Source organism: Leptonychotes weddellii, chromosome 5 (assembly GCF_054177405.1).
Source record: "Leptonychotes weddellii isolate Sample4059 chromosome 5, ASM5417740v2, whole genome shotgun sequence".
Classification (NCBI taxonomy): Eukaryota; Metazoa; Chordata; class Mammalia; order Carnivora; family Phocidae; genus Leptonychotes; species Leptonychotes weddellii.
In genome coordinates, this window is record NC_138373.1 from 123,330,354 (window position 1) to 123,356,384 (window position 26,031).

General features: G+C 35.3%; 1 protein-coding gene across 8 annotated transcripts in view; it reads left to right on the forward strand.

Annotated features, from left to right (window-relative positions):
- Positions 1–26,031, forward strand: part of NAV3 (neuron navigator 3) — a 773,874-nt gene that overhangs the window by 519,941 nt on the left and 227,902 nt on the right. For all 8 annotated transcript variants that reach the window (XM_081822104.1, XM_081822099.1, XM_081822101.1 and 5 more), the window contains 2 exons: positions 17,161–17,278; positions 17,908–17,960. In XM_081822104.1, the coding sequence (XP_081678230.1) occupies positions 17,161–17,278; positions 17,908–17,960 (171 nt within the window). The remainder of the gene's footprint in view (positions 1–17,160; positions 17,279–17,907; positions 17,961–26,031) is intronic.

Here is a 26,031-nt window from a genome sequence, read left to right on the forward strand (position 1 = left end):
TAAATATAATAAATATAAATAATATATACTTATAATAAATATAAAATTAAAGTATAAAAAAATCTGTAAAACTAATCACCCAAATACTGGTACAACCTGCAATTACTTCTAGTATTTTCTATATGCACATCTCAAGATTGTTTTATATTCTACTTTTTTTGCATCCTACTTTTTCATTTTGCTGTATAAGCATCATAATTTCTATTTTTCATGCCTACTCAATATTTCATAGTGTGACTAAATAATATTTAATAATAATTTCCCTATTAGTGGGTATTTAATTTTTATTTTAAATACCATAAATAATATTATAAATGGTATTTTCTTGACACATAAATGCACCTAAAAGAGTAAAAGAATGTCACAGGGGTATATGGCAAAACGTAAATCCAATTTGAGAAATTAAAAATTACATTCTCTATCACTGCAGAATTCTATCAACTTGATTATGAGAGTGAAGAATTCTGAATTTTGAAAACCATTGTTTATGTTTTTACATATATTTTAAGCCATCAAATTTAATTTCATACCCAAATGTCAGATATGTTTAATACTTAGTCATGTTTTCATCATTGTTGAAAAAACACTCAAAATATTATACCAAGTTTCAGAGATCCCAGATATGGAAATTTGACCAACCTATGCCAACACCCCCACCCCAGGACCAGTGGTAACAAACTGGACAGAGCTGCTGGGGGTCCAAGCTCAGAGCTTCAGAAAGAAGAGAGGAGTTCCTAGTGATGAAGAGCTCATGCTCAAAAGATGCACATTCAGTGAATTAATGGAAAGATTATCAAGAATGAAGAGAAGGTCCTTCGTAAGGATTGTGGGTCCAGGGCAATGGTATCTGGAAGGGAAATAGAAATATTGGGAATGGAAGTTAGCCCTCTGTTGGACCCCCAGTTAAATTCTTGGACATAGGGGAGGTGTTCTTCAAAGAGTCTTTGGTTGCAAGAAGAGGGTCTCTGTAATTAAATTAACACCAGCTGGTAATAAACTCCTAGATTTCAGTGGTTCCACACAATAGCTGTTAATTTGTCACACACATACAGTCCAACATGTTTCCTGGCTGTTGAGTGTGGAGTTGGGATGTTCTGTTTCGGGCAATCACTCAGAAACTCATCCTGCTGGAAGCTCTGCCATTTTCATTAGGCAGCTTCTACATCCTGCTTAGTATGTGTTTCCAGCCAACCTAAGGGGCAAAAGGGATGGAGAGTAGGGTAAGGAGTATTATATGGGTCAGGCTTGGAGGAGAAGCATATCATCACTCCAGCTCACATTCCATTGGTGAGAACTAGTCCACATGGCCCCACTTACACGTAAGGGAAGGAGAGCTAGAAATGAAGTGTCTGCTTGCTAGAGAATATTCTATGCTGTGGAAGGTAGAGCACAAATTTTGCCAAACAGCGGCTTGAGTGTAGTAAGTTCCCTGATAAGGGGTCGCTGTGGGGGGACTACCAGTCATGAAGAAGCTGGAGGTGCATTCCTGCCTGGGTCAACTCTTCGTAAAACATGAATAGTTGTATAATCATCCATCGCCAAAATACAGGGCTGAAGTATTATAACCTTTCTTGGAACAGACTAGATAATACATCATTAATGGACAGGGAAAAAATTCAAGGTAAGTTTATTTTATGGAAACAAATTAGTTTCTGTGTGCCATTAATGCAATTAAAAAACAGAATAGTCCCTCTCCCTATGCATGGGCAATATTATTTGAAATAATTGTGTGTTTGTTTGGGGGGAATACAGTTTCAAATGTAATTCGTGGATAACATGTTATTGATTATAATAATGATGCCTTATAATGTGTAACGCATTTTGCTTTTGCAAATGTTTTCTAATACAGTTAATCCTCACAATAATCCTAGGAGAGAGCAGGTAGGTCAGGATGTGATCCTTGCATCAAAAGGGAGGAAACTCAGGACCCTCTAGTAAGTGGTGGGACTGGGAAAAGAGTCTAGAATTTCTCACTCCAGGCTCCATCCTTTCACTCTGATATCCTTCACAATTTAACTTTATCTTTCTTCTTGGAAGGGTTAGGAGCTGAAGAACATCAACTTAGATCAGCCTCCCTGCTTAGTGAGAAGTTTAACTCCGGAGTCATCCATATTGGGCGAATGTTTCACACGTTTCACATGCCTATTGAGGAACAACTTCAATCATAGGATTAGGTTTTATAAGGAAACAGACTGTAAAATTTGGCTTATGGGGTTGAACTTAAAATATCGGCCTAGTTAGAATCTTTGGTTTTTCTTTGCTTGTATTTGCATACAAATACAATATAAAATCATATAGTGAGCTACCTGTGTTTTTGGTTTCTTTTTTCCATTTTTTTTCTCCATTTTATTTAATTTGTAAGGGATTCAAATGGAATCCTTAGCAATCTCGCAATTGGGGTTCATTTAAAATGAAAGAATTTCAGGATGAAATAGGGTGGTTTTTAAGGTGACTGTTAATGTGGTGACTTCTACAGTCTTGATACCCTCTTAGTGGTCGGGAGCCTGACTAATGTGGTTGTTTCATTATGTCAGCAGTTTTCCTTTGTAGTGTGACAAAGCGGCTGTGTGACAACCAATGTTGACTGATGGGCTTATGTGGCTCGAGCCCCTACCCGTGGTGATGTGGAGCTATAGCATGTCCCTGCAGGACGAGAAACCACCTGCAGGAAGCTGATAAATGATTGTGTCTGATTGGAATATAACGTGGATCCATGAGTCATCCTTTTTTTTCTATTTACTTATTTTTTATTTATTTTTTCATCGAAGTGTCTTTAGAAAACAGCAAACTGGATGACAGATCTCACCATGTGTCACATATGTGTGTGTATTTTATCATCATTTGTGATCGTTTCAAGCATTTCAAATATTTATGAAAATAGAATATGTTCTAATAAGGCCCAACGAAGTCTTCCAAATAGTGTTGCGTTTGCTTAGAGTTATGTTACAAAAAGGAAAGAAAGATATCAAGAGGACAAATATTGTGAAAAGTGTCCTTTTTTCCCCCCAGAAATGTTACTTCTGCTGCCTCCCGATGTCTGGCTGGATGTATTATAACCCCTAGGGTGATGCATTTGTATTTCCATTACTTTCCACTGTGGGTTTTTAGCACAGCAGGAAGTGTGTTCTCTCTCAGCTTCCAAGTTCTATGTTTTCAGCCTAAGTAAATGCAAACCACTCCTTCTTCACCTCTTTCTAAAGAAAGAAATGATTTGTTTACTTGGAAAAAAACCCTTTGAAATAGATGCCTACCTTTATCACTCATCTTTAAAGGATTTAAAACATGGGAATGAATGGTTTGCAAAGGGCATTTTCAATCAGTGTTTTATGGGCTCGGTGTGTTTTTCTTGGTAGCAAGAAACATTTAGGAGGTAAGGGGAAATGCTATATAAGCCATAAGTCTTTTGCTGCCTCTCCCTTACAATGAAATAGCATCCTTTTTACATTAAAAAACAGTTTAAAGTCTTAGAAATAAAAGCTGTTCTATCTGTGAACAGTGTTCATCTGTGCCAGGGATTCTTAAATATTAGCACACATCAGAATCACCTGGGGGGCTTGTTAAAACTCAAATTACTGACCCCACTTCCAGATTTTCTGAGTCAGTAGATCTGGGGTGAGGACCGAGAATTTGCATTTCTAACCAGTTCCTAGATGACACTGACGGTGTTGATCCAGGACCATACTTTGAGAATCATTGGTTTACACTAAGCATTTCTCTCAGCCAGTTCCTCACTGCTAATTATTGGTATGTGATTGGAGATACCCAATTCAGAAGCCTAGAAACTCTGAAATGCTAAGACGTAGACATGTTTATTCTCTCTTAACTTTATGTTTCATAAACATTATTTTCTTACATATTTCCTGCCATGTGATTTGGTCTTTGAAAGGTGGTTGCTAGTATTTACCTTGAATTCATTTGCATTATCAATTTACATCAATTACAGACTGAGATAAAAGGAAAGTAAAAGAATCTCAAGTAGCATGCCTTTTTTCCCTCTAGGAAAGTGTAAGCACTAAAAGTTCTCTTAACTGTTTTCCTAAAATACTCTTTGGTACAGTTTAATATGCAGATTTTAGCTTATGTTGTCACCTGCATTATTAGAATTTTGCAAGCTGTTAGGATGCATTCCCCATAGAGCATTCTATAAATGCCAGATGTTGTAGCAGTCAAATAAAGGAGGTTTTTCACCGTATTTTGAGATGGATGTCAGATACAATGGAAATAACTGTAGGAGGCTGGAAGGGAAGGCTTGTAAATGAAATATTACCTTTTGTTTTGGCTGGGAGTGTGGGTTTTGAGCCAGAAAATCTGGGTTCTGTGTAGCATTTACTGTTGTGACGTGGGGAAAACACTTCTGTTTCAAGATCCTCATCTCTCAGATGGAATGATAGTATCCTCTTAGGGAGCTCTGAGGATTGAGTGAGTTAAGTCATTTTACATGTTTAAATCAGTGCTTTACTCTCAACACTATTACTCATAGACACTATCTTGGAGAAAGAAGTCTATGTAGCCCCTCCCCCGGTTTTGTTCTATTGCTGGTAGCAGTGGAAATGCAATTGAAATTAAGTGAAATAAAATTTAAATTAATACCAGAATTGGGTGCCTGGCTGCCTTAGTCTGTAGAGCATGCAGCTCTTATTCTTGGAGTCATGAGTTCAAGCCCTGAGTTGGGTGTGGAGCCAACACACACACGCACACGCACGCACATGCACACACACAAACACTAATACCAGAATCGTGCTACGTAATCATAATATTCAACTCCTTTTTCAAAAATTTAGGGTATTAAGGAGGGCATGTTCTGCATGGAGCACTGGGTGTTATACGCAAACAATGAATCATGGAACACTACATCAAAAACTAATGATGTAATGTATGGTGATTAACATAACATAATAATAAAAAAAATTTACAAAATGCTGTATTGTCTGTAGAAGAAAAGATCATTAATAATAGGCACTGTGCATTTAAGACAGGATAGATGGTTCTTCATTATATATTTAATTTCTGGCATAGTGTTTGATGGCTTGTCTATACCGATAATGAAATTGCCCAGGATGATTAATACTTAAGGTTAGGGGAGAAAATACTGACTCAGGAGACATTTTCCTTATATTTAGAGTAGGAAAGACTAGAGAGTGATACGTATGGCTTCAAGTGAATGGCGAGGAGTCTTCACAAGAGTGTGGGAAGTGATGATTTGGACAAAAAATTCGGTAGCTGAAATGCCACTCAATAGGTGAGATGGGGGAAAGACTAGGCAGGCATCATCATAGAGAAGGCCTAGTAGATTCTCAAAATTGGCTAACCTATTCCTTCCCCCTCCTACCTTCTCTCCTCAAGGACAGACTATGTGCCTTTTACTTTTTCGTGTTGCCTACAATACGTAGCATCGCACTGCTCAATCAGTGTTGGCTGGTTTGATTTGATAATGGATGCCACGGTTTGTATTAGGGCCTTGGTTATTTTTCGCTATAAAGAAACCACAGGTGGAAAAAATCAGAACATACTTGAGTTCACCCAATAAGCCCTATCCTTTCTTTTCCTATCAGCTTATCTTGGGGTCTATATCAGTTCATCTAAAAATTTCCTATCCCCAGTGTAAAAATAGATTTCATTACAGTCCAAGCTAATAATTTGTGGCTATAAATTTAAACAGATAAATGCAGTTGTAAATGAAAATATCAATATAATTTTGGTTCCAATAAAATCTGAAACTTGAGTTAAGGGGTGCATTTTAAAGCTACGTATCAAAGAAGTGTATCACTGGGGTGGGTAGGATTGTGTGTATCAGAGTTGAAAATATTGATGTTGATTACTTGTTCCATCTGGCTTATGGCCACAATAAATACAATAGACATCTTAGGTGTATTCTTTTCTCAGATAGGAAGTTATCTCTCAAAGAACTGGGAAAGTTAAATGCAGTATTAATGGAAAGTGACATTTATGCATGTATATGAAGCTTATTCATGTTTACTTAAGACTGGTAATCCCTTCACATGGAATATATTATTATTAATATATGTGACATGGACTGGAATTTTAGTATATTGGCCAGTACTAAGAAGTTTTCTCCTTTGCAACTAAAACCAAACCTTTTCTAAAAAAAATTAAGAAATATTTATGTTTTCTTAAAACCGAAAAATGAAGGCATTTTAAAGTTCTATTATATTAGCCTATCAAGGCCACCACACACAACCGTACAACTCTGAGTGTATCATTTATATGGATGACATAAAGATGGCCATAAAGGCTACAAGCCAGGCTTCTTTTGGAGTCCAAGTAGGAGACACCAATGTTATAATTTTCTTGAAGTTTTCTTCTACTCCTGACTTCCACTCTATTTTATTCTGACTTCTTTTTTATCTGTTTATCTGGCATCTATATTTTATTTTGAAGGATTTCATCAAATGTTTGGTAACCTCTATCTCTGTTTTTATCAAGTATGAGACAGTAAAAAGCTGTGCTCATACAAACACACAAATCTTATTGTCCTCTGGGATTCATTATAGGCTATCCACTGGCCAGCTGGTTGATTGACTGGTTACCTTGAACTTGAATGTCTGTTGGTCTTATGGATGATCACTGTTATCAGAGAAAGAATTCCATTTCTGGCTGGATTGAGGGTGGGGGATATATAATCCTGCATTTCTGAAGGAGAAGGAGCGTAGAGGGGAAGACAGTTGCTGAAGTCTCAACATCAGGATGCATAATTTCATTTAACCTCCTGTTTTCATTACCATGCCTCCACCCTCCTGTCTGCCTAGTAACTCAAACCTGGCTTTTCCCGGGTCTACATTTACCGGCTCTTGATAGCATGAGGGGGAGGCAAGTAGTCAGACACCTCTTGACTCTGGTTCACCCCACCTTCTATTTGGTTTGATGCCCACACTTCTTGCGCTCCTCTGGAGTTCTCTGGGAAAATCTATTTACATTGCTTTGCTCTCTCCCTCTGCAGGCTCCTGTGGGTTTACTCTTTCTTTATTCCTCTTTGCTAAATCATTTATCATTCTTTCATCTGTTTTCCATATTCATGTATTGTGGTCATGGGAAATTGAGTTTTGTTTTTTTCTTCATGCTGTATTGAGGGAGATTTTCTAGAAAATACAGGGCAGAAAAGTATTCCACCATCTAGAAATCTTCCACTAGCCTCTTAAGTAGGCTCCCTTTGTGCAGGTTTTCTCTGCTCTAAACTGTCCTTCCTAGCTGCACCAGAACTACAGTTAAGAAACACAGCCATAGCTGTCACGTTTATAGCCCCTACATAGAAGTAAGCTAGCATTTACCTAAAAGCATTGATGCAGCGGTCTTAACTTTATACGTGACTGCATCCCCCACACACTGAGTCCTAGTCTCTTACCTCTAGTCTTTCCATGTGCCTCTTCCTCATGCTCTGACCAGATGGAATTATTCAATATTCAGTGAATTCAGCATGCTGACCCTTTGTAGGTTCCATTATCCCTGTATCTGCTGTTGGAATATGTTTTCCCCTTCTTTCTGCTTCTCAAAGCCTATCCTTTTGTGTGGCTTTCCTTGGTCTTCATTCTTCTAGAGCCTTCACAGCTGCATCTTCCTTTTCCTTTTTTTTTTTTTTCCCCTTTTGGCCACTTTTCTTTAAACCAATTCACTTTTAAAAAGAATAAATTGGCTTCATAAGGAAATTTCTTTTCTGAAAGTAAGTGGGAGCTCTTAGGTAATTTTTAGGTAGGAAGGTAAATTACTTGATCAGATTTGCATTTTAGAGCAATCACTAACTGTAGTGTATAGAATAGTTTAATGCTTAGCCTGCCTGCACTCAGACAGTTTTTAGGACTGGTAAAACAATTTGGGTGAGAGATGATGAAAAGCTGAACCAGGGTAATTATAGCAATAACGGAGCAGAAGGGTCAAGAGGCATTAAGGATATAGAATTAACAGAACTGGGTCAGAGATTGGATGTGAGAAATAAAGAAAAAGTTAAGGGAAATTATCAGAATCAATTTTATGTTTACTTTAGAATTTGCCTGCCTTCATAAACCACTCACTAACTTTCTGGAGTTATTGACTCATTAATACTCACTTTTAAACCAACCTTTAAACTTGAAAATTCTTTTTCTAACACAAATTTAAAGTTTTATTTCTTGCAGAGTCACCAAAAGATTTAGATGGAAAAATAAACGCTTTTCCAATATTTTTTGTTGCCGTAATCAAGGTTCAAGTAAATTTAATGAACCCTCCAAGAAGTTGTTTTATACGTTTTATTTAATTTATTTAAACTAAAAGAAAAACATCTTGATTTTTTTAAAACAATTTTTATCATTGAAGTATAGTTGACATGCAGTGTTATATTAGTTCCAGATGTATAATATAGTGATTGGACACATCTATACATTACTCAGTGTTCACCACAATGAGTATAGGTAACATACAACATTATTACAATATTATTGACTATATTACTTATGCTACACTTTGCATCTCTGTGACTTATTTATTTTATAACTGGAAGTTTGTACCTTTTAATCCCCTTCACCTATTTCACCCACCACCCACCTTTATCCCCTCTTACAACTGCCAGTTTATTCTTTGTATTTGTGGGTTTGTTTCTGTTCGTTTTGTTTTTGTAGATTTCACATATAGGTGAAATCATATGACATTTGTCTTTCTCTGACTTATTTCACTTAGCATAATACCCTCTAGGTCCATCCATGTTGTCTCAAATGGCAAGATCTCATACTCTTTTTATGGCTGAGTAATATTCCACATCTTCTTTATCCATCCATCCATCAATAGAAATGTGGGTTGCTTCCATATTTTGGCTATTGTAAATAATGCTACAATAAACTTAGGGGTACATATAACTTTTCAAATTAGTGTTTTCCTTTTCTTTGAGTAATAAACCAGTAGTGGAATTACTGGATCATATGATATTTCTAGTTCTAATTTTTTAAGAAACCTCCATACTATTTCCCACAGTGATTGCACCAATTTACATTCCCACCAGCAGTGAATGAGGGTTCCCTTTTCTCCACATCTTTGCCAACACTTGTTATTTCTTGTGGTTTTGATATTAGCCATTCTGACTGGTGTGAGGTGATATCTCACTGTGCTTTTGATTTGCATTTCCCCGATGTTGAGCATATTTTCATGTGTCTGTTGGCCATCTGTATGTTTTCTTTGAAAAAAAAATGTCTATTCAGCTCTTCTGCCCAATTTTTAGTCAGTTTTTCTTTTATTGAGTTGTACAAGTGCTTTATATATTTGGGATATTAACCCCTTATCAGTTATTAATTTGCAAATATCTTTTCCTATTCAATAGGTTGACTTTTTATTTTGTTGATTTCCTTCACTGAGCAGAAGCTTTTATTTTAGTGTAATCCCAATAGCTTATTTTTGCTTTTGCTCCCCTTGACTGAAGAGACATAGCCATGAATATGTTGTTAAGGCCAATGGCACAGAGATTACTGCCAATACTTTCTTCCAGGAGTTTTATGGTTTCAGGCCTCACAGTTAGGTCTTTAATCCATTTTGAGTTTATTTTTGTATATGATATGAGAAGGTGGTCCAGTTTCATTGTTTTGCATGTAGCTCTCCAGTTTTCCCAGCACCATTTATTGAAGAGACTGTCTTCTCCCCATTGTATATTCTTGCCTCCTTTGTCATAGGTTAATTGACCATATAAACATGGGTGTATTTCTGGGCAGTGTATCCTGTTCCCTTGATCTATGTGTCTTATTTTGTCCCAGTACCATATTGTTTTGATGACTGTAGTTTTGTAGCATATCTTGAAATCTGGAATTGTGATACCTCCAGCTTTGTTCTTCTTTCTTAAGATTTCTTTGGCTATTTAGGGTATTTTGTGGTCCTATAGAAATTCTGAGATTATATAATTTAGTTGTGTGAAAAATATGTTGGTATTTTGATACAGATTACACTGAATCTGTAGATTGCTTTATGTAGTAGAGACATTTTAACAATACTAATTCTTCCAGTTCACGAGCATGGTATATCTTTCCATTTGTTTGTGTCTTCTTCAATTTATTTTATCAATGTCTTAGGGTTTTCAGAGTATAAGTCTCTCACTTCTTTGGTTAAATTTATTCTTAGATATTTTATTCCTTTTGGTGCAATTATACATAAGATTGAGAAACTCCATAATGGGCCAGCATTTTTCTTAATGTAAAAATGAAATAAACCAGCTGAGTTCAACCATTTACTTGGTGAATCTATTACATATTGTGTGACAATAACAATGTAACCAAAAGCTTTGAATGGGTTCACTTCATAATAATACCACATGGTCTTCAGTACTGAGATGTCTAGAAGGTTTGTAAGGGTCATGAGATTAGACTCCATGGATTTCTTGTTCGTATCAGTTCTGTAACAGCAACTAAAGATTCAGTCTTTGATTGACTTTTTAAACTAACTAAAAATAGCATGTCTCATATCTAAATTCCATGTTGTAATTTTCCAACCTCCTTTATCCAGTGTTGCATACATTCATGATTTTTTTAAATTTTATTATGTTATGTTAGTCACCATACATCATTAGTTTTTGATGTAATGATCCATGATTCATTGTTTTTTTTTTGAGTCCTAAATCTGAGATGTACAAAATTACAGCTTTTAAAAATAATAAATATGAAAGTTTACCTCTCAAACCTCTCATTATGTGCAGTAGCAGAAAATTTATTGCTCCCCGTGCAAAATAATTCAGTCACTTCTGATTTGAAGTTCAGTCTTTGAGGAAAATGCTCACTCAGTTCCAGATTCTTCATCTTCCCTTGTGCATCTTTTCTCCCTGGAATGATTGGTTCTGGGAAGGTTGGTAAGCATGGTTACTAATTATCATGGTGCCAGGATGGGACATCTTGCATGGCTACTAGTGCCCACCAATACCTGTCTGGTGAGTGTTGAAACTTACGATACCTGTCAGACCTGTGTTATAACCTGTCCTCACAACTTCCCCCCCCCCTTTGTACTTTCCTGTATCAGATCTATGCATCCTTCCTGTACTATTTCAAGTGCTCTCTAGGATAACTGGCTTCCTTTTTGATAAGTCCATATGGTTCTCAGGGGATTAGAAAGAAAATGGATGCTCTTTTATATTGTTTTGGTAGACCTTGTACTTTGCAAGTCCCTTCTCAGGCCCAAATGATACTATGAAACTTAGCCCAGACAGTTGGCCTGTTAGGTCAGCTCTCAGGACCTTGCCTTCCTTCAATTCTCTTCCCAGTACTAGTTTTCATCTTTGTGGGAAAATACTTCTGTCACAGTCACACTTCCCTAATCTACCATTTATTTGTTAATTTTATGTACACTGCTTTCTAAGATGTAGAAGCCTAGTTATTGCCATTGAATTCCTTGGTTTTCAACACAATTTCTGTCTGTTATAGGTTAAAACATCCTATATGACTTCTCAAATGTTTTTTGAACATAGCAGCTTTATAGGAATATATAGCTACTGCTTGAATGTTGGGAAAAAAACTAATTGAATAAATAAGTGCAGGGTTAAAACTAGCTCAGCTAATATTTAAAAATCATTTGACAACATTTATAATATTTTTTAACCAGGTTATAGATTTGTGTCTTTCTATTAAAATAGACTATTGACTTAAATGAAGTCTGCTTTTCCCCTACTACTTCTTTCATTTCTTTGATCATTTAACACTCATTAAAAATACTGTATTTCTTTGAAACAATTATAATATAATATAAAGATATACCTCATGTTTTAAGAGTAGTGCATGCAATAACAAAAATAGTCATAATTATTTTTATATAACTGTTTAGGTTACTTATACTCATCAAATACCAAATTAAATATTGGTTTAAAAGTTTAGGGGCAGTTTGCTGTGATATACAAAGGCTGTGGGTTACATTGTCAATAGTAAAAAAAAAAAAAATACCATAAAAGTTTAGGACTCTGTGGAGAATCAAAGTAGATGTTCTTCTGATGTTGTTTTACTGTGACAAGTTCACTGGACAGAAGCAGTATAGTCACATATATTGCCTTCTATTTGAACCCATTACTTTATAATGAGAAATAAGCATTGTAAGAGAAATAGTATAAGAGCAAGTGACTAAGCTAAGAGATCGTCACATCTTGCAACAGTTTTCCTTAGTTAGGTTAACTACACTTGGGCAGATAGCTAAGATTTAAGGATTTGAAAATTATAATAGTTCATAATATTAATAAACTCATTATAATATAAATGTAGTTTATATTAAAATAGTGAATAATAATGTTCAACATTTGACAAATACTTACTAAGTGAAAAGCTGTGTTCCAAAAGTATAAATTCATTCAATCCTCACAATAATCCCATTAGTAGATAATACTATTATTGCCATTTTACATATGACAGAAGCTCTGACACTGAGAGAAAATACATGTTCACTCAATGTCTACATGGATATTAAGTGACAGGGCAGAAATTCCAACAATATAAAATGTTCCTCAAAGAATGCATATTATTTCATAATAGGCCATAAAATTCATGCTGATTAATATGAAATATAAATTATGCCATGGTACCTTTGATTTTTATCATATTTAATTACAGTAAATGAATTAATGTATATGATTTTACCTGAACTTCTAAGTATCCTTTGGTAAGTCTAATCTCATTAATTTTTCAGAACTTCCTAAAATATAATTACCACATGAGATGACATTTATATTTATAATATTGGAGTTAAAACAGGTGAGGAAAACTGACTTCAGATATTTAGAGATAAATTATATTTAAAGCTTTAGCCAGGCCATGATGACTAAATATTAATTTATGATTAATTTGATATTATGCCCAATTATATCAATTCACTAAAAACCTGTAGTTGTTATTTTATAGCATAATCCTACAGAAATCATTACCACTCATTTTGTAGTTCATTCAAGTGAGGCTAAGAGGTTAAATATTGTGATTTTTTGTGTGTGTGTGACAATGAACCAAAGGCAACTTTGGAGTTCAGATCCAAAATCTGGACATGATTTTACCATTCTGTTATATTTATTTGAACAATAGATTCTTTTTTTTTTTAAAGATTTTATTTATTTATTTGAGAGAGAGAGAAAGAGAGAGAGAGAAACAGCATGAGAGGGGAGAGGGTCAGAGGGAGAAGCAGGCTCCCCGCTGAGCTGGGAGCCTGATGCAGGACTCGATCCCAGGACTCCAGGATCACGACCCAAGTCGGAGGCAGTCGCCCAACCAACTGAGCCACCCAGGCACCCCTGAACAATAGATTCTAATGTGACAGTTGACAAGGTTGTTTGTATCCTCTCTTATCAGAGTAGTACAGTAAGTTTACTGATGAGTTTTGCATATATTTATATACCATGTGTCCTTTGCTTGAAGATTATCTCATTAAAGATATACCTCATGTTTTCACTTTTTTCTCCAATTTATATATATAAAGTTTTAAAAGACAAAAATAAGTTTAAATATAATACTAAAATATATTTATAAGTTACTTTGTAATTGTTTCATGTTTCATCTAGATTATAACATCATTTTGAAAGGTACTGATTTATTTGAAGGGTCTCAAATATCTTTTACACATATTAAGAAAGAGTAAGTAAAAGGACTTTTTAAAATGGAGATTTATTTTCGATTTATTTATATAGTCTGAATTGATTTTGCTGGTTGCAACTAAAGTCAGAGATTATGGTCTGAGCAATGTTTCACATATTAAAGATGCGAGACAAGTCAAAGCACTTAAGCTTGGGATTCCTCTGGAAGAAATCCTGGACCAAGTAAAAAACATTTTATGAGCTAACTCAGAGGCTTTTCCAGTCAGTCTTGAAGCCAACCAGCTGGCTTCCCATCTGTTTTCTCACCTAAGTTCCAGGAGCAATTTAGGTAGAGTCTAAGACACTGTTGACATGCATTAGGAGAATGAAAGTATTCTTATTTTCATTTCTAATACATTCCATTCTGTGTGTATTTGAATAAGTATTTTTTTTGCATAATTTAATGCCTTTGTAAAACAAAATACTTGCAACATAGAGCCTGATGGAGGTGAAGTCACAAGGGAGGTGTTGCAGACAGGAATGAGAACATGGCAACCTTAGGGTTAGATTCATGGCTCTGAGTATGGATGGCAGACAGATCGGTGGCCGCAGTGAATCAGAAAGAAGGCAGGAGGAGTCAGAGCATAAGTAGTGTCAGAAGCAAGAAGTCCAGGGTGCCTAGGTAGCTCATTCGGTTAAGTGTCTGCCTTCCACTTGGGTCATGATCCCAGGGTCCTGGGATCGAGCCCCAGGTGAGGCTCCCTGCTCAGTGGGGAGTCTGCTTCTCCATCTCCCCCGCTTGTGCCCTCTCTCTCTAATAAATAAGCAAAATCTTAAAAAAAAAAAAAAGAAGCAAGGAGTCCAATTTTTTTCAATCTTCTGCCAATCCTCTCAAAGTTTTTAACAATAACCTTAATAAATATTTGTTGGAAAGCCTCTGTAGCAAATAAAACTGATGCCATAATGATGATAATAAGAGCAGACATTTCTTCAGGGCTGACTCCGTGAGGGGCACCTTACAAGTGCTTATTTTGTCCTAACATAATCCTACAATGTAAGTATTATCATCATGCTTATTTTGCAGATGGGGAAATTAAAGTTTAGAAAGGATAAGAAACTTGTCCAACGTCTTCAGGGGGTGGGGTGGTAAGATGTCTGCTGGGCCTCAAAGCCAGGTGTACTGACTCTAGAACTCATGTTCTTCATCTTTGTGGGATGCTTCAAAATCTGTCAACTGGTCCTTATAACTTACTGCCTATGGGGATAAGGGCACAAATCAAGTCTGACTCAACCTGAAATTTCTAGTAGAAGGCCAAACAATTAATGCTATCATTTGAATGATGTATTGGTGACCAGAAAGTCCTCAATGTTTTAGATTCTGAACAGTATAAATCCTTGTAAAAATATATTTTTGTAGTGCAAAATAGAAAATGCAAGTAGAATAAAATTTTGAGGAAAATGATCCCCAAATAAGAGTATCTAGGAATCATGTTTTTGTTTTCTAATTTAGCAGTTATGCAAGTACCTTTTCTCACACTAATATCTTTGATATAAAGAGGATCATGAACATATGGAAAGGAGGTATAATATTGTTATCGCATATATTTTTCTAATGTAGTTGGATGCTTCCAATTATTTATAGTCTTTCAGGAAATTTAATCACCACTACATTGCATTAAGATGCCACTTTGTATTTCCTAAACTGAAGAAGTACTTTCTTTGACTTCTAAGTTGTATTTTGGAATGTTTGTGCCTAGGATCCGTTTAAAAAAAATTTGCAGTCCCACTTTTAGGTTTTGGTTCTGTAAAAATACTAGGGTGTAAATGTACAAAGATACATTTTAAGGATGTCTCTTACAACTTTAGATGCAATAGAAACATATTTAAATAAATTAAATATCTTTCATTAGGAGGATTGATATTATGTACAACATAACATCAAAAATAGATACATATAGGTAAAATGGTTGTAGCAGTTTTATTAAAATATCGTTATGTAAAAAGTTGAGAAGCAGAGAATGATATGTGAAATTTGAGCCATATTTGGTTAAAAATCCTATCGTGCGTGTATGTATGTGAAGGTGTGTAATGTGGTGTCATGTGGTGAAGTGTGTAGGCATAGAACAAAATTCTAGAATTATTCATACCAAAGTATTCAAAAGTGAGTAGGGGTTGCAAGTTGTGGGGAAACTTTTACTTCTTACTTTCTACACTTCTGATTTACTTTGTTTCATTTTTATAAAAAAATGCATTGGTTTTGTTAGAAACAAAAAGTAATTTTTATAATTTGCTTGGCATTCAGTGCTTATGACTAAAAGATATAATTTACCTTTCCAGTCTATTGTGTCCTAATTTCAGGCTTGCTACCTTAATTACAAATTTTCCAACTGTGTCTTTGGTTCTTTTGCCATTCTGCCTTTCTTTATCTGGTCTCCTCTGTGAGGAAGGCCCTTCCCTTCACTCCTTTTTTTTTTTTTTAAGATTTATTTATTTGAGAGAGGGAGAGCCGGCAGGCATGCAGGCACGTGGGGGGAGGGACAGAGGAAAAGAATCTTCAAGCAGATTCCCTGCTGAGCTCAGAGCCTGAATAGGGGTTCTGTGTCACAACCCTGAGATCAGGACCTGAGCTGAAACCAAGAGGCCGAGGCTTAACCGACTGAGCCACCCAGATGACACTTCCCTTCACTTCTTGTGTCCAGGTTCCACTGTGCTTCTATAGCACCTTTTTATATGTATATTTCTCAGTCAGTTCCTCTTCTCTAATGTCATTTCAGATATTGTGTTCTTCTGTTACATCATCTATCATAGTCTGCCTTGTTATAAACTTACTAATATATTCATATGAACCACCCATAAAACTGAAACATCTTAATGCTTATTTATTTCCTTATAATTAGATTACCTTAGAAGGTGTCTCATAACATTTGAAACATTAGTAGTGTTTTATTTTGTGAAAATTTTTAACAATCCCAGCTTTTCTTTATATCCTAATTTACTATTGAAGAGTCACCTCTACTTTATGACAGATTGCCAACCTGTGACTTAATAATCCACTCCTCAATTCTCTGCTGTAATTTCTATGTAATAACTGTATTTGCTTCCTCTATTTTCTTATATAAACACATTTCAAGAGGCTTAAATGGGAGATGACAGTCCAAATAAAATATCTTCGGCATTTGCAATTATTTCATAGCATGATGCCAAAATATCGTCACATACAGTATCTCACATGACAAATTTAATCAAGTCTCAGAGAAACAGAAATGTTTATAATAGGTTCCTGTATAAATCAGCCCAGGTGGTTTCCTTTTACAAGGACAGGCAGGATTATTTTCAGGATGACAGAACCAGGGGAAAGAGTGAAAACCCAAGTGATTTGCAAACAGGAGTTTCCTCAGTAGTCAACCGGGAAGGGAGTTTTGCTGTGTCACAAGTGACGAGTCCCTGGTTTTGAAAGAGCGTGAATCATCCTCCTTTGAAACAAGAGATAAGTGGGAGAGAGAGCTGTATAAAATTATTTTACAACTATTTCCTTTTGAGCTATGACTTCTTAAACTGGAATGTGATCCAGAATAGCTTCCCTTTGAATCCAACATTTGTCTTAAGCATTTTTATTGTCTCTATTTTCTCTCACACCATCGTACTTCTTCTCTCCCTCTGTTCAACAGATTTATACTGACTGGGCCAACCACTACCTAGCAAAATCGGGCCACAAGCGGCTGATCAAGGATTTGCAACAAGACATTGCAGATGGAGTCCTGCTAGCCGAAATCATCCAGATCATTGGTAAGACCTGCCCTCTGGGAAAAATCATGAAAGTCTCTGCCCCCACCCACCTTGGTCAAACACAATTTCAGTTGAATGCATAGGACCTCAGTCCGTGAGTCTCTGAGACTCATGTAGCTCTCCCATGTTTTAATTAAAAATGTTTATGTGAGAATGTTTGAAAAAAGCAGTTTGGCTATACTTTTAAATGGCTAGAACTGGATCTTTACATACACTGAATTGTCAGAAATGAACGCTTCATTAAACCATATGTCTCCCATGTGTGCATTTCATTAGCTAGAGCAACTCATACGCTCTGAGATTCCTTGAAACTGTATCCTGATCCAGCAGGGACAATTGTGAAAGGTTTCATGTCAGCAGTCATTTGGCACAGGCTAAAGAATTAGCAGTAACTTCCTTCTCACTCACTTTTTTTTTTTTTTTTTTTTTGCCTGATCTGTGCATATGGACTTGGCAGCTAACAAGTGTGTCCCCTCGTACACGGCTTGGGAGACAAGAGTGAATGTAGCAGCAGCATTGTGCTTGTTTTTTGTTTTTTTGTTTTCTTAGTCTCCTTCTTTTGTGTTTCACGTCATTGCTTAAGCATGTCATTCTTTTTTTCTCTCTTTTATTTTATTTCTTGGCTTTAGCAAATGAAAAAGTTGAAGATATCAATGGATGTCCTAGGAGTCAATCTCAGATGGTAAGAATCATGTTTATTCTAAAATATAATGCTTATCTTCACTTTGATTAAACTACATTTGGAAATGGACTAGAAATTTCTTTTGCCTGCCTTCCTGCTTAAGAAACCATTTGGTCACATTCTATCATAATATTTCTTTGGGTGCAATTTATGAACAAGTGAGAGTATCAGCACAGTGGAATATGTGTAACTCCTGAATAACACATCTCCAGGTGTTTTCTCAGATCCTGACTTTCTGCTGCTGTTCTGATGTCTGAATAATTTAACACTGATTGTGGGATATACTGATGGCAGTATATCCCATTTCCAATTTTAAGTGGAACCTTTTTGTCTGAACAACTGGTTTGAAGAACAGAGTTTGCCATGTGCATCTTAAAATATATATAAATGGTATTTTCTTTGTTCATAACAAAGTCCTGTGTAAACACATGGACTCTTCAGCACTTTGGGAAATAGCTCCAAAGGCATGCTGCCGGAAGTTTTCTGAGCAGTGACTGATCAAGAGATATGATTCATAGCCTTTTCCAGAAAGCTGTTGATCTCGAGGTCTGTGTCTTCCCCGGCCTTCTTTTTATCTTTACTAACTGGTAAAGCTTAAAGGTTTGTAATAAAAAAAATAGATTGATAAACTGCTGAGATAAGAACTCACTGCTCTCTTAATTAAATAGCCACAACTTAATTTTATAGGACAACCTGAAATACAGATGCTTTCACTGAAGTTATATCAGTGGATATAATCAGGAGTGATAGCCAAAATCCATAAGATGAGGCTTCCTTCAAAACTCTTTTTAGCACTGAATAGGCATTTTAAGTGAATGTGATGAGTGTTCTTAATTGTCAGAGATTGGAAGAATGAAAAAAAAAGTGAACTCTTTTGATGTGCTGCCTTGCTTTACTTAAGGTCAGAAAACTGAAATCCAAAATAATAAAGACTGTATTCTTCAAGAGTGATTAACTAGCACATCTGGTGTGTGTGTGTGTGCGCGTGTGCGTGTGATTAATAAAAACTCTAAGGAACTATTACAACGTCATAAACTCTAACTGTTGTGAAAAAAAACACCATAAAAAACAATTTTCTGTTAAATACTTCAATTTTAAGGAAATTTCTGATCTAATTATTCTGGGCACAAGTGTGACTTTCTGGAAATTAATTACAGTTTTACTGAAAGTAATTATAATACCTTCAGACCCTCCTAAAATAGCTGTGTGATACTGTAAAAGAGATGTAACCTCTCTGAGTCTCAGCTTTTTCATCTGTATAATGAGCCCTAATTAGGATATGATAATGACATATAATCATGGACATTCTTTACTACCTAAACTGATATGGAAATACATAATAGTGCTGTTACAAACTTTGTTAAGACACATTCATGAATTAACACCTGCTAAAAGATTTTTAGGACTTTATCTTAAAGAGCTCTGTAGTCCCTGAATATCATATATTATGTTTCTTAAACTCAACACTTGGTTTTGCTTTCATTACTTCAATCATAAAGAAGTGCTGGATACTAAAACACATCTTCTCTGCTGTCATTCCAATTTGATTCTGATTACAGAGAGTCCAATAAACAGCCAAGATAATGCTTTATGACAGAAGGGGAAAAAAAAAAACAACTCCAAAGCTCATAACTAGGGATAGGAATTCAGTCCCTAGACATTTATCTGAAACATCTGTACCAAAGATTCTACAAATCTGTGAAAACATTCTCATGAGTATTAGACTCTGTTAATTTTTTATTACTTCCTACTCCTTATTAGCCCCAAAATGTCATGTAACATCTAGTATACATGTTATGTTAATATTTCTGCTTTTGATTAAAAAAAACACAGAAAAGCCAAAGCCTAAGAAATGTAAATGCTATGAAAAAGGTAATTTTTCCAGCCAAATAGTATTAGTTGGAATCTCATTGAATTTTGAGCAAAGAATGACTTGTATCCTCTCATTTTTTACATAAAAAAATGTATCTCATTTTTTCTGATGTGGTTGAATTTTGAATCTGAAATTGACATGCCCTCCATGTGTTGACTCAGAATAATACATATGACAAAAATGTAGTTTTTTTGGTTTAGTTATTTTTGCTTCTATTCTTAAGAACTGGCATTGGTACTATATTATTAATGAATAAAAATTCCAGATTTTAACTGAGACAAGAAAGTAGAGGAAAGAGAATTATGAGAGAACATGACTAGGATGAATTTCGTATATCTATTCCAAAAAGGATGTTGCCTCTTTCTGTATTGCTTAACAACCAAGACAGTGAGTGCTATCCTTACTCACAGAACTGCTTTCACTACGTTTTTTTGTATATTTCATCTTTTGTGATCTTTGCTTGCTGTTTGTGTTTAATAACAAAAGGTAAGGTAAAACTAGGTATGCTACTGTTTCTAGTCACAAATTGTCTTTATTTAAATTTCAAATTTGATAACATTTATTAGACTGTTCTAAGCCTTTAAGAACATAGATTCTCTTATGGTAGGAATCTATAATATATTAATAAATATTTTGATGTATAACAACCAGGTAATTCATATTGAGCCAATATTTGCTGAGCACCTGAGCTACAAAATGTAAGGATATTTGAGGATCAGGGAGGCAAATATTGAAATAAATAATACCAACAGTGTTGCAGAGGAAAAAACAAAAAGTACTGTGAAGGGAGTGAGCTTGGTGCATTCCAGCAACAGATAGAAGACCACGGTGATTTGAGGACAGTGAGGTGTTTGGATGGGATGATGGAAGCCTGATCACATAGGGCCAAAGTAAGGAGTTTGTATGTCATTCTAAATTGGTTGGGGAGCATTTGGAAGACTTTTAAAGCTGGACTGTGGCATGATCTGATGTAAATATTTAAAAAAAAAAAAAAAGATCACCCTAGATGCTTTCTGGGAATTGTAGAATATGTGTTAGTCTCCAGTTGGATGTGGGAGTTGAAGAATATAGGGAGTGTAAAGTGGTCCCACATATTTGGCCTGGTAAGTTGCTGTTAGACATGATTAGTACAGAGGGAGAAAACAGGCTAAATGTAGAAGGGGGAGGATGACAAATTCATATTTTGAAAGTGTTTGACCTATCCACTGGAACATCAAGTAGGAGGTGACTTCAGGCAATTAAGCATGTGTTCCTAAAGGTGACAAGTAAGGTATTAGAATATATCTGGTACATAGGTAATGATTGAAGCCATGGAAAAGGATGAGATCTCAGCAGAAGGCCTGTATAAGGTCAGGAGGGAAGAAATTTGAGGTTCTCACATAGGGGAATACCAATATATAAGTGATGAGCAAAGATGTAGAGTCAAAAAAAGGAAAGATTGATGAGTGAGCCCATCTTTAAGAGGGTAGATCCACATATGTGGTTTGTGGATCCTTAGGGTAGCTATGGTAGTTTAAACTGGAGTATTTGGACTAACCCAGTGAGATGGGGCAAAGTAAGATGAGCAGAATGTGGTAGATGTTGTCAAATGCTACTTAGCCTACTAGTTGGTGTGCTGGAACAAAGAAGTTGGTTCTAGCAATTGGACAGGCATTAATGACCTTTATGCAAACATCTTCTATTGGATAAGATGGATATCTATGGATAACCATGTGTTAAGGAGTAGCAGAGGTGCACATATCCACTGAGTCTTGAATAATCTTTCTAGGAGTTTCCTGTTGAAGAGAAAAATAATATATATATAGTTTGAGAGGAAGGAAGAGTGAAGAGAGATTTTGGAAGGGCGGGGGGAATAGGCAGAGAAAGTAGAGAGAGAGGAGGACCACGGAGATTGGGGAGGCAAGAGATGATGCTAAATCCTAAAGGAAGTGGCAAAGGAAGAGATTTGAAGTCTGTGTAGAAGATTTAATGTTGGAAAAGAAGGGGTACATTTTCCTTTGCTGACACAAGGGGATATGATTGTGCGAGATATGGGTATCTGAAAATGGATTAAATAGAAATTGAAGGAATTCATCAATAAGATAACTTCAGAGTATTAGAGAATACTAATATGCTTTTTTTCCATGGGATTCTCTATATTACTTTATAGTATAAAGAAAAATTCTTATGATATCTCAAAATAGGTGAAGAAAATTTAACAATAAATCTTTCAAATTACATGGGCCAAAGAACACATGTTTAAGAGAAATATGAACTTGCCCTTGTACCAATTTATTAGCATAATTATTGAGATTTGGTTCATGTTTATTCTAAGTCTCAAAGTCATGGTTATCTTTTCTTGATAAGCTTGAGACTAAACTCATCCTGAAAAATGGAACTTAGTTAGAAGGAACTTATTCAACACTATATTTAACCTTACCCAAAGATGAAGTTACTGATATGGATCGCACCTGTTGAGTAATTTCTAGGTGGGTGGTTTCAGAATTCAAAATATATGCTGCATGCCACACTTTGGTGAGATTACACAAGGAAATAAATTAGTAAACTATAAATACTAGGAATGTCCAGAATGCCCAGCAGATTAAAAATAGCAGAAAAATGCCCAACATGTATTTGAAATGCAGAGGCACAAGTGCTAGGTTCTTAGACAAAAATGTAAGACATGTAGAAGAAAAGTTATTGGGAAAACAAATTTTCTTTTATTTTAAAATAGACCATTACATTGAAGCATCTTCACAAATGCATAGAGGGATTAGGAAATTTGTTTATGTGAAGTAAACCAAGATTTTGAACATACCGTAGAGCGGAGGATCTGACAAATGTGGTTCACAACTCGTCCTTCCTTTTTGCTGGCTCCTCTCATGTCCTCACTGTAATAGCTCAATTGTGTTTCAGCCACATCTTTTAGTCTTTCTAACATATCACGTTGTTTAAAATTTGCTGATAGGAGGATTTGGGAAATACTTAATGCTTCTTGCCCTTTTTTTATTCCTCAAAAGTAGAAAATTTGGTTTCATTCTCCCTTAATTCTCCATTTCCAAGTCCCACAGGGTTGTGACTTCCAGAATAATACCATTATGGATTTTATAGACATCTTTATTCCATTTCAGTAATTTTACACTTATCTGGACAGTGAAACTGTTCTTCCTAGTAAAAGTATTTTATGCTTTTATCAGTATTCTGTCCTTTAAAGTTTTCTTTTAGCCACTGATTGTAATTGCTTCTCTTTTAAAGGATCTATTTAGGTAAGATAGGAAGATGAGGTTTCTGACCAAATAGGGAAGAGATAAAATATTGGAATGCTCTTAAAGGTTTAATAAAATCTTATAAATGGCACACTGCAGGATTCTAGCACTATGACTCAGAGGAGTGGAATATTGCTAAGTTAGTCCATTCACATGATCCCCTGCCATTTTTGAAACTGTTCATCTTCTGGAATGGCTAGAAAAAGATAGCTTAATGAAGACAAATGCTTTACTACAAATATAGCTCTGATCTCTAAAGAAAAGCTAAGTGGAAATTTCTACTTTGTAGTTTTCGTCATAATTTCATTATTTTCATATAGGCTCAAACTTTGGAAGAATAAGCATAAGCTAGTTAACATCAAGAAATTTATACTTAAGTTATTAGAATATCGCCCTGATGATTTTTAAAACTGAATTTGTCTCTAGAAGTTGCTCTGTATTACTAGCAAAATTCAAATGAAGTAATTGAAATGATATGGAGACATTGAAAGGAAGTATGTTAAGTTGAAAGGACAATGGTCACTGGAATTCTAATTTGGACTCTGTGACCCAGGAAAAAGATTCAGTGAATGCTCAGTCTCTACTCATTTCTGCATTGAGGAAATTAGACCAGTGGAACTCTGACCTGCTAGATTGATTTAACAAAGTACCAAAGACCGTGGTTTCTGTTCATGATTTTATCTTAGAGATATACTTGGGTTTTCACTCTTTATAGCTTTATAAAAGTATCTTCATAGTAAGGTGAAAAAGATAGTTCTTAAAATATATTAAGTCCAATTTACAAAGAAAAATACTAATAGCAGGGGAATCATATTTTTATTGGAGTTGTCTGGTTTGCCGTTAAGAAATTAAATAAATGTTGAAAATACAAGAATGCTTTTCTACATTATATTATAGAATAAATAGTTTAAATGTTCTCATGAGTATCAATATACTGGTTCATGCCATTAGTAGGACAGATAGAAATTGAAATGAAGTAACTAATTTTGAATTGGGTTCCAAATTCTCTGTAATTTTTTTCTTTCTTTTTGGAGAGCATATATATATATATTTTTTCTTTTATTTGAGGAAAATTAGTAAGCTTTATATATGCATGTATAAAAACCATTGTGAACCATAGTTAATATTTCAACTATATATTGGAACATCAACCACTTTCTTAAACATGTAGCGTGTTCTTTATCCTGATATTTTTTAAAGACTTATTTATTTTAGAGAGAAAGAGAGAGGGAGGGGGAGCATGAGCAGGGGAAAGGGGGAGAGGAAGAGAGAGAATCTCCAGCAGACTCCCCACTGAACACCGAAGCCAGCTCGCAGCCTCCTCACAGGGCTGATCTCAGGACCCTGAGTTCACAAGCTGAGCCAAAATCAAGAGTTGGATGCTTAGCTGACTGAGCCACCCAGGTGCCCCTATCCTAGTATTCTTTTTTTTTTTTTAATCCTGATATTCTTAACTTAATTGCTGTAAATTGTTCCCCACCACTAGGTCATATCCCAGTAAACACAAAGTACAATCATACCTATTATTAGAAAGTATATTTTGTAACAATCCTTTCATAAATTTAGTTTTTATTACCCTCAATAATCTAATCTCTTTTAAAAGGACTTACTGCTCCATATTTTTCTTTCTTTTTTTTTTTTTTTAAGATTTTATTTATTTATTTGACAGAGAGAGACATAGCAAGAGCAGGAACACAAGCAGGGGGAGTGGGAGAGGGAGAAGCAGGCTTCCCACAGAGCGGGGAGCCCAATGTGGGACTCGATCCCAGGACCCTGGGATCATGACCTGAGCCGAAGGCAGACGCTTAACGACTGAGCCACCCAGGCACCCCTTTTTTTTTTTTTTGTAAGATTTTATTTATAAACTGCTCCATATTTTTCAAACTCTTTCTTGAAATTTCATAGAAAATGACCACTTATAATAATCAATGATAAAATATATAACAGAACACTTTTCAAAACTGTAGTTTGGCAAATAATATACTAAGATATGAGGCCATTTTAAATAAGAACTATGATATTCTTAGCTTAAAAACCTATGACAAATAATGTTATAAAAATTACTTCTATAAAAAGAGAAAAAGGAAATAGGGAGAATCTCATTCATTTGATCTCAGTATAATCATTTGAAAAGTTTATCTTGGATGAGATAAATTATTTGGAATATCAGGAGAAAGGCCCAAGCTAGCTACTTTATGACATTATATTTAAATGATTTTAATGTAAATTGAGTTAAACTAATTCATCTAGATAGACACAGATAAAAATTCATGAAATGCCTTTGAAAAATCATATTGCCCACTTCATTTGTATTAGCCATGTTTCAAACATAACAAATAATAATTGTGAAATCATATCATAGAAACCAAGTTGTAGATCACTGAACAATATCAGCTTCACTTATTGATCTGCTTTAATGATTGACTGTCAGCCATGTGTATCTGGTGCTGTGCTGGATGATTTGTTTGCATTTTTCGTTTAGCTTCGCAGCAAACCTGCAAAGGAACAGGGTCTCACTGAGCCTGCCTATAGAAGAACCAATATTAGGTCTCATGTCTCTTTGAGGCTAAACCAAATTGCTTTTTTTTTCTTTTTTTCTTTTATTATGTTATGTTAATCACCTTACATTACATCATTAGTTTTTGATGTAGTGTTCCATGATTCATTGTTTGGGTATAACACCCAGTGCTCCATTCAGTATGTGCCCTCTATTAATACCCATCACCAAGCTAACCCATCCCCCCACCCCCCTCCCCTCTAGAACCCTCAGTTTGTTTCTCAGAGTCCATAGTCTCTCATGGTTCGTCTCCCCCTCCGATTTCCCCCACTTCATTTTTCCATTCCTGCTATCTTCTTCTTCTTTTTTTTTTTTTAACATATAATGTATTATTTGTTTCAGAGTTACAGGTCTGTGATTCAACAGTCTTACACAATTCACAGCGCTCACCATAGC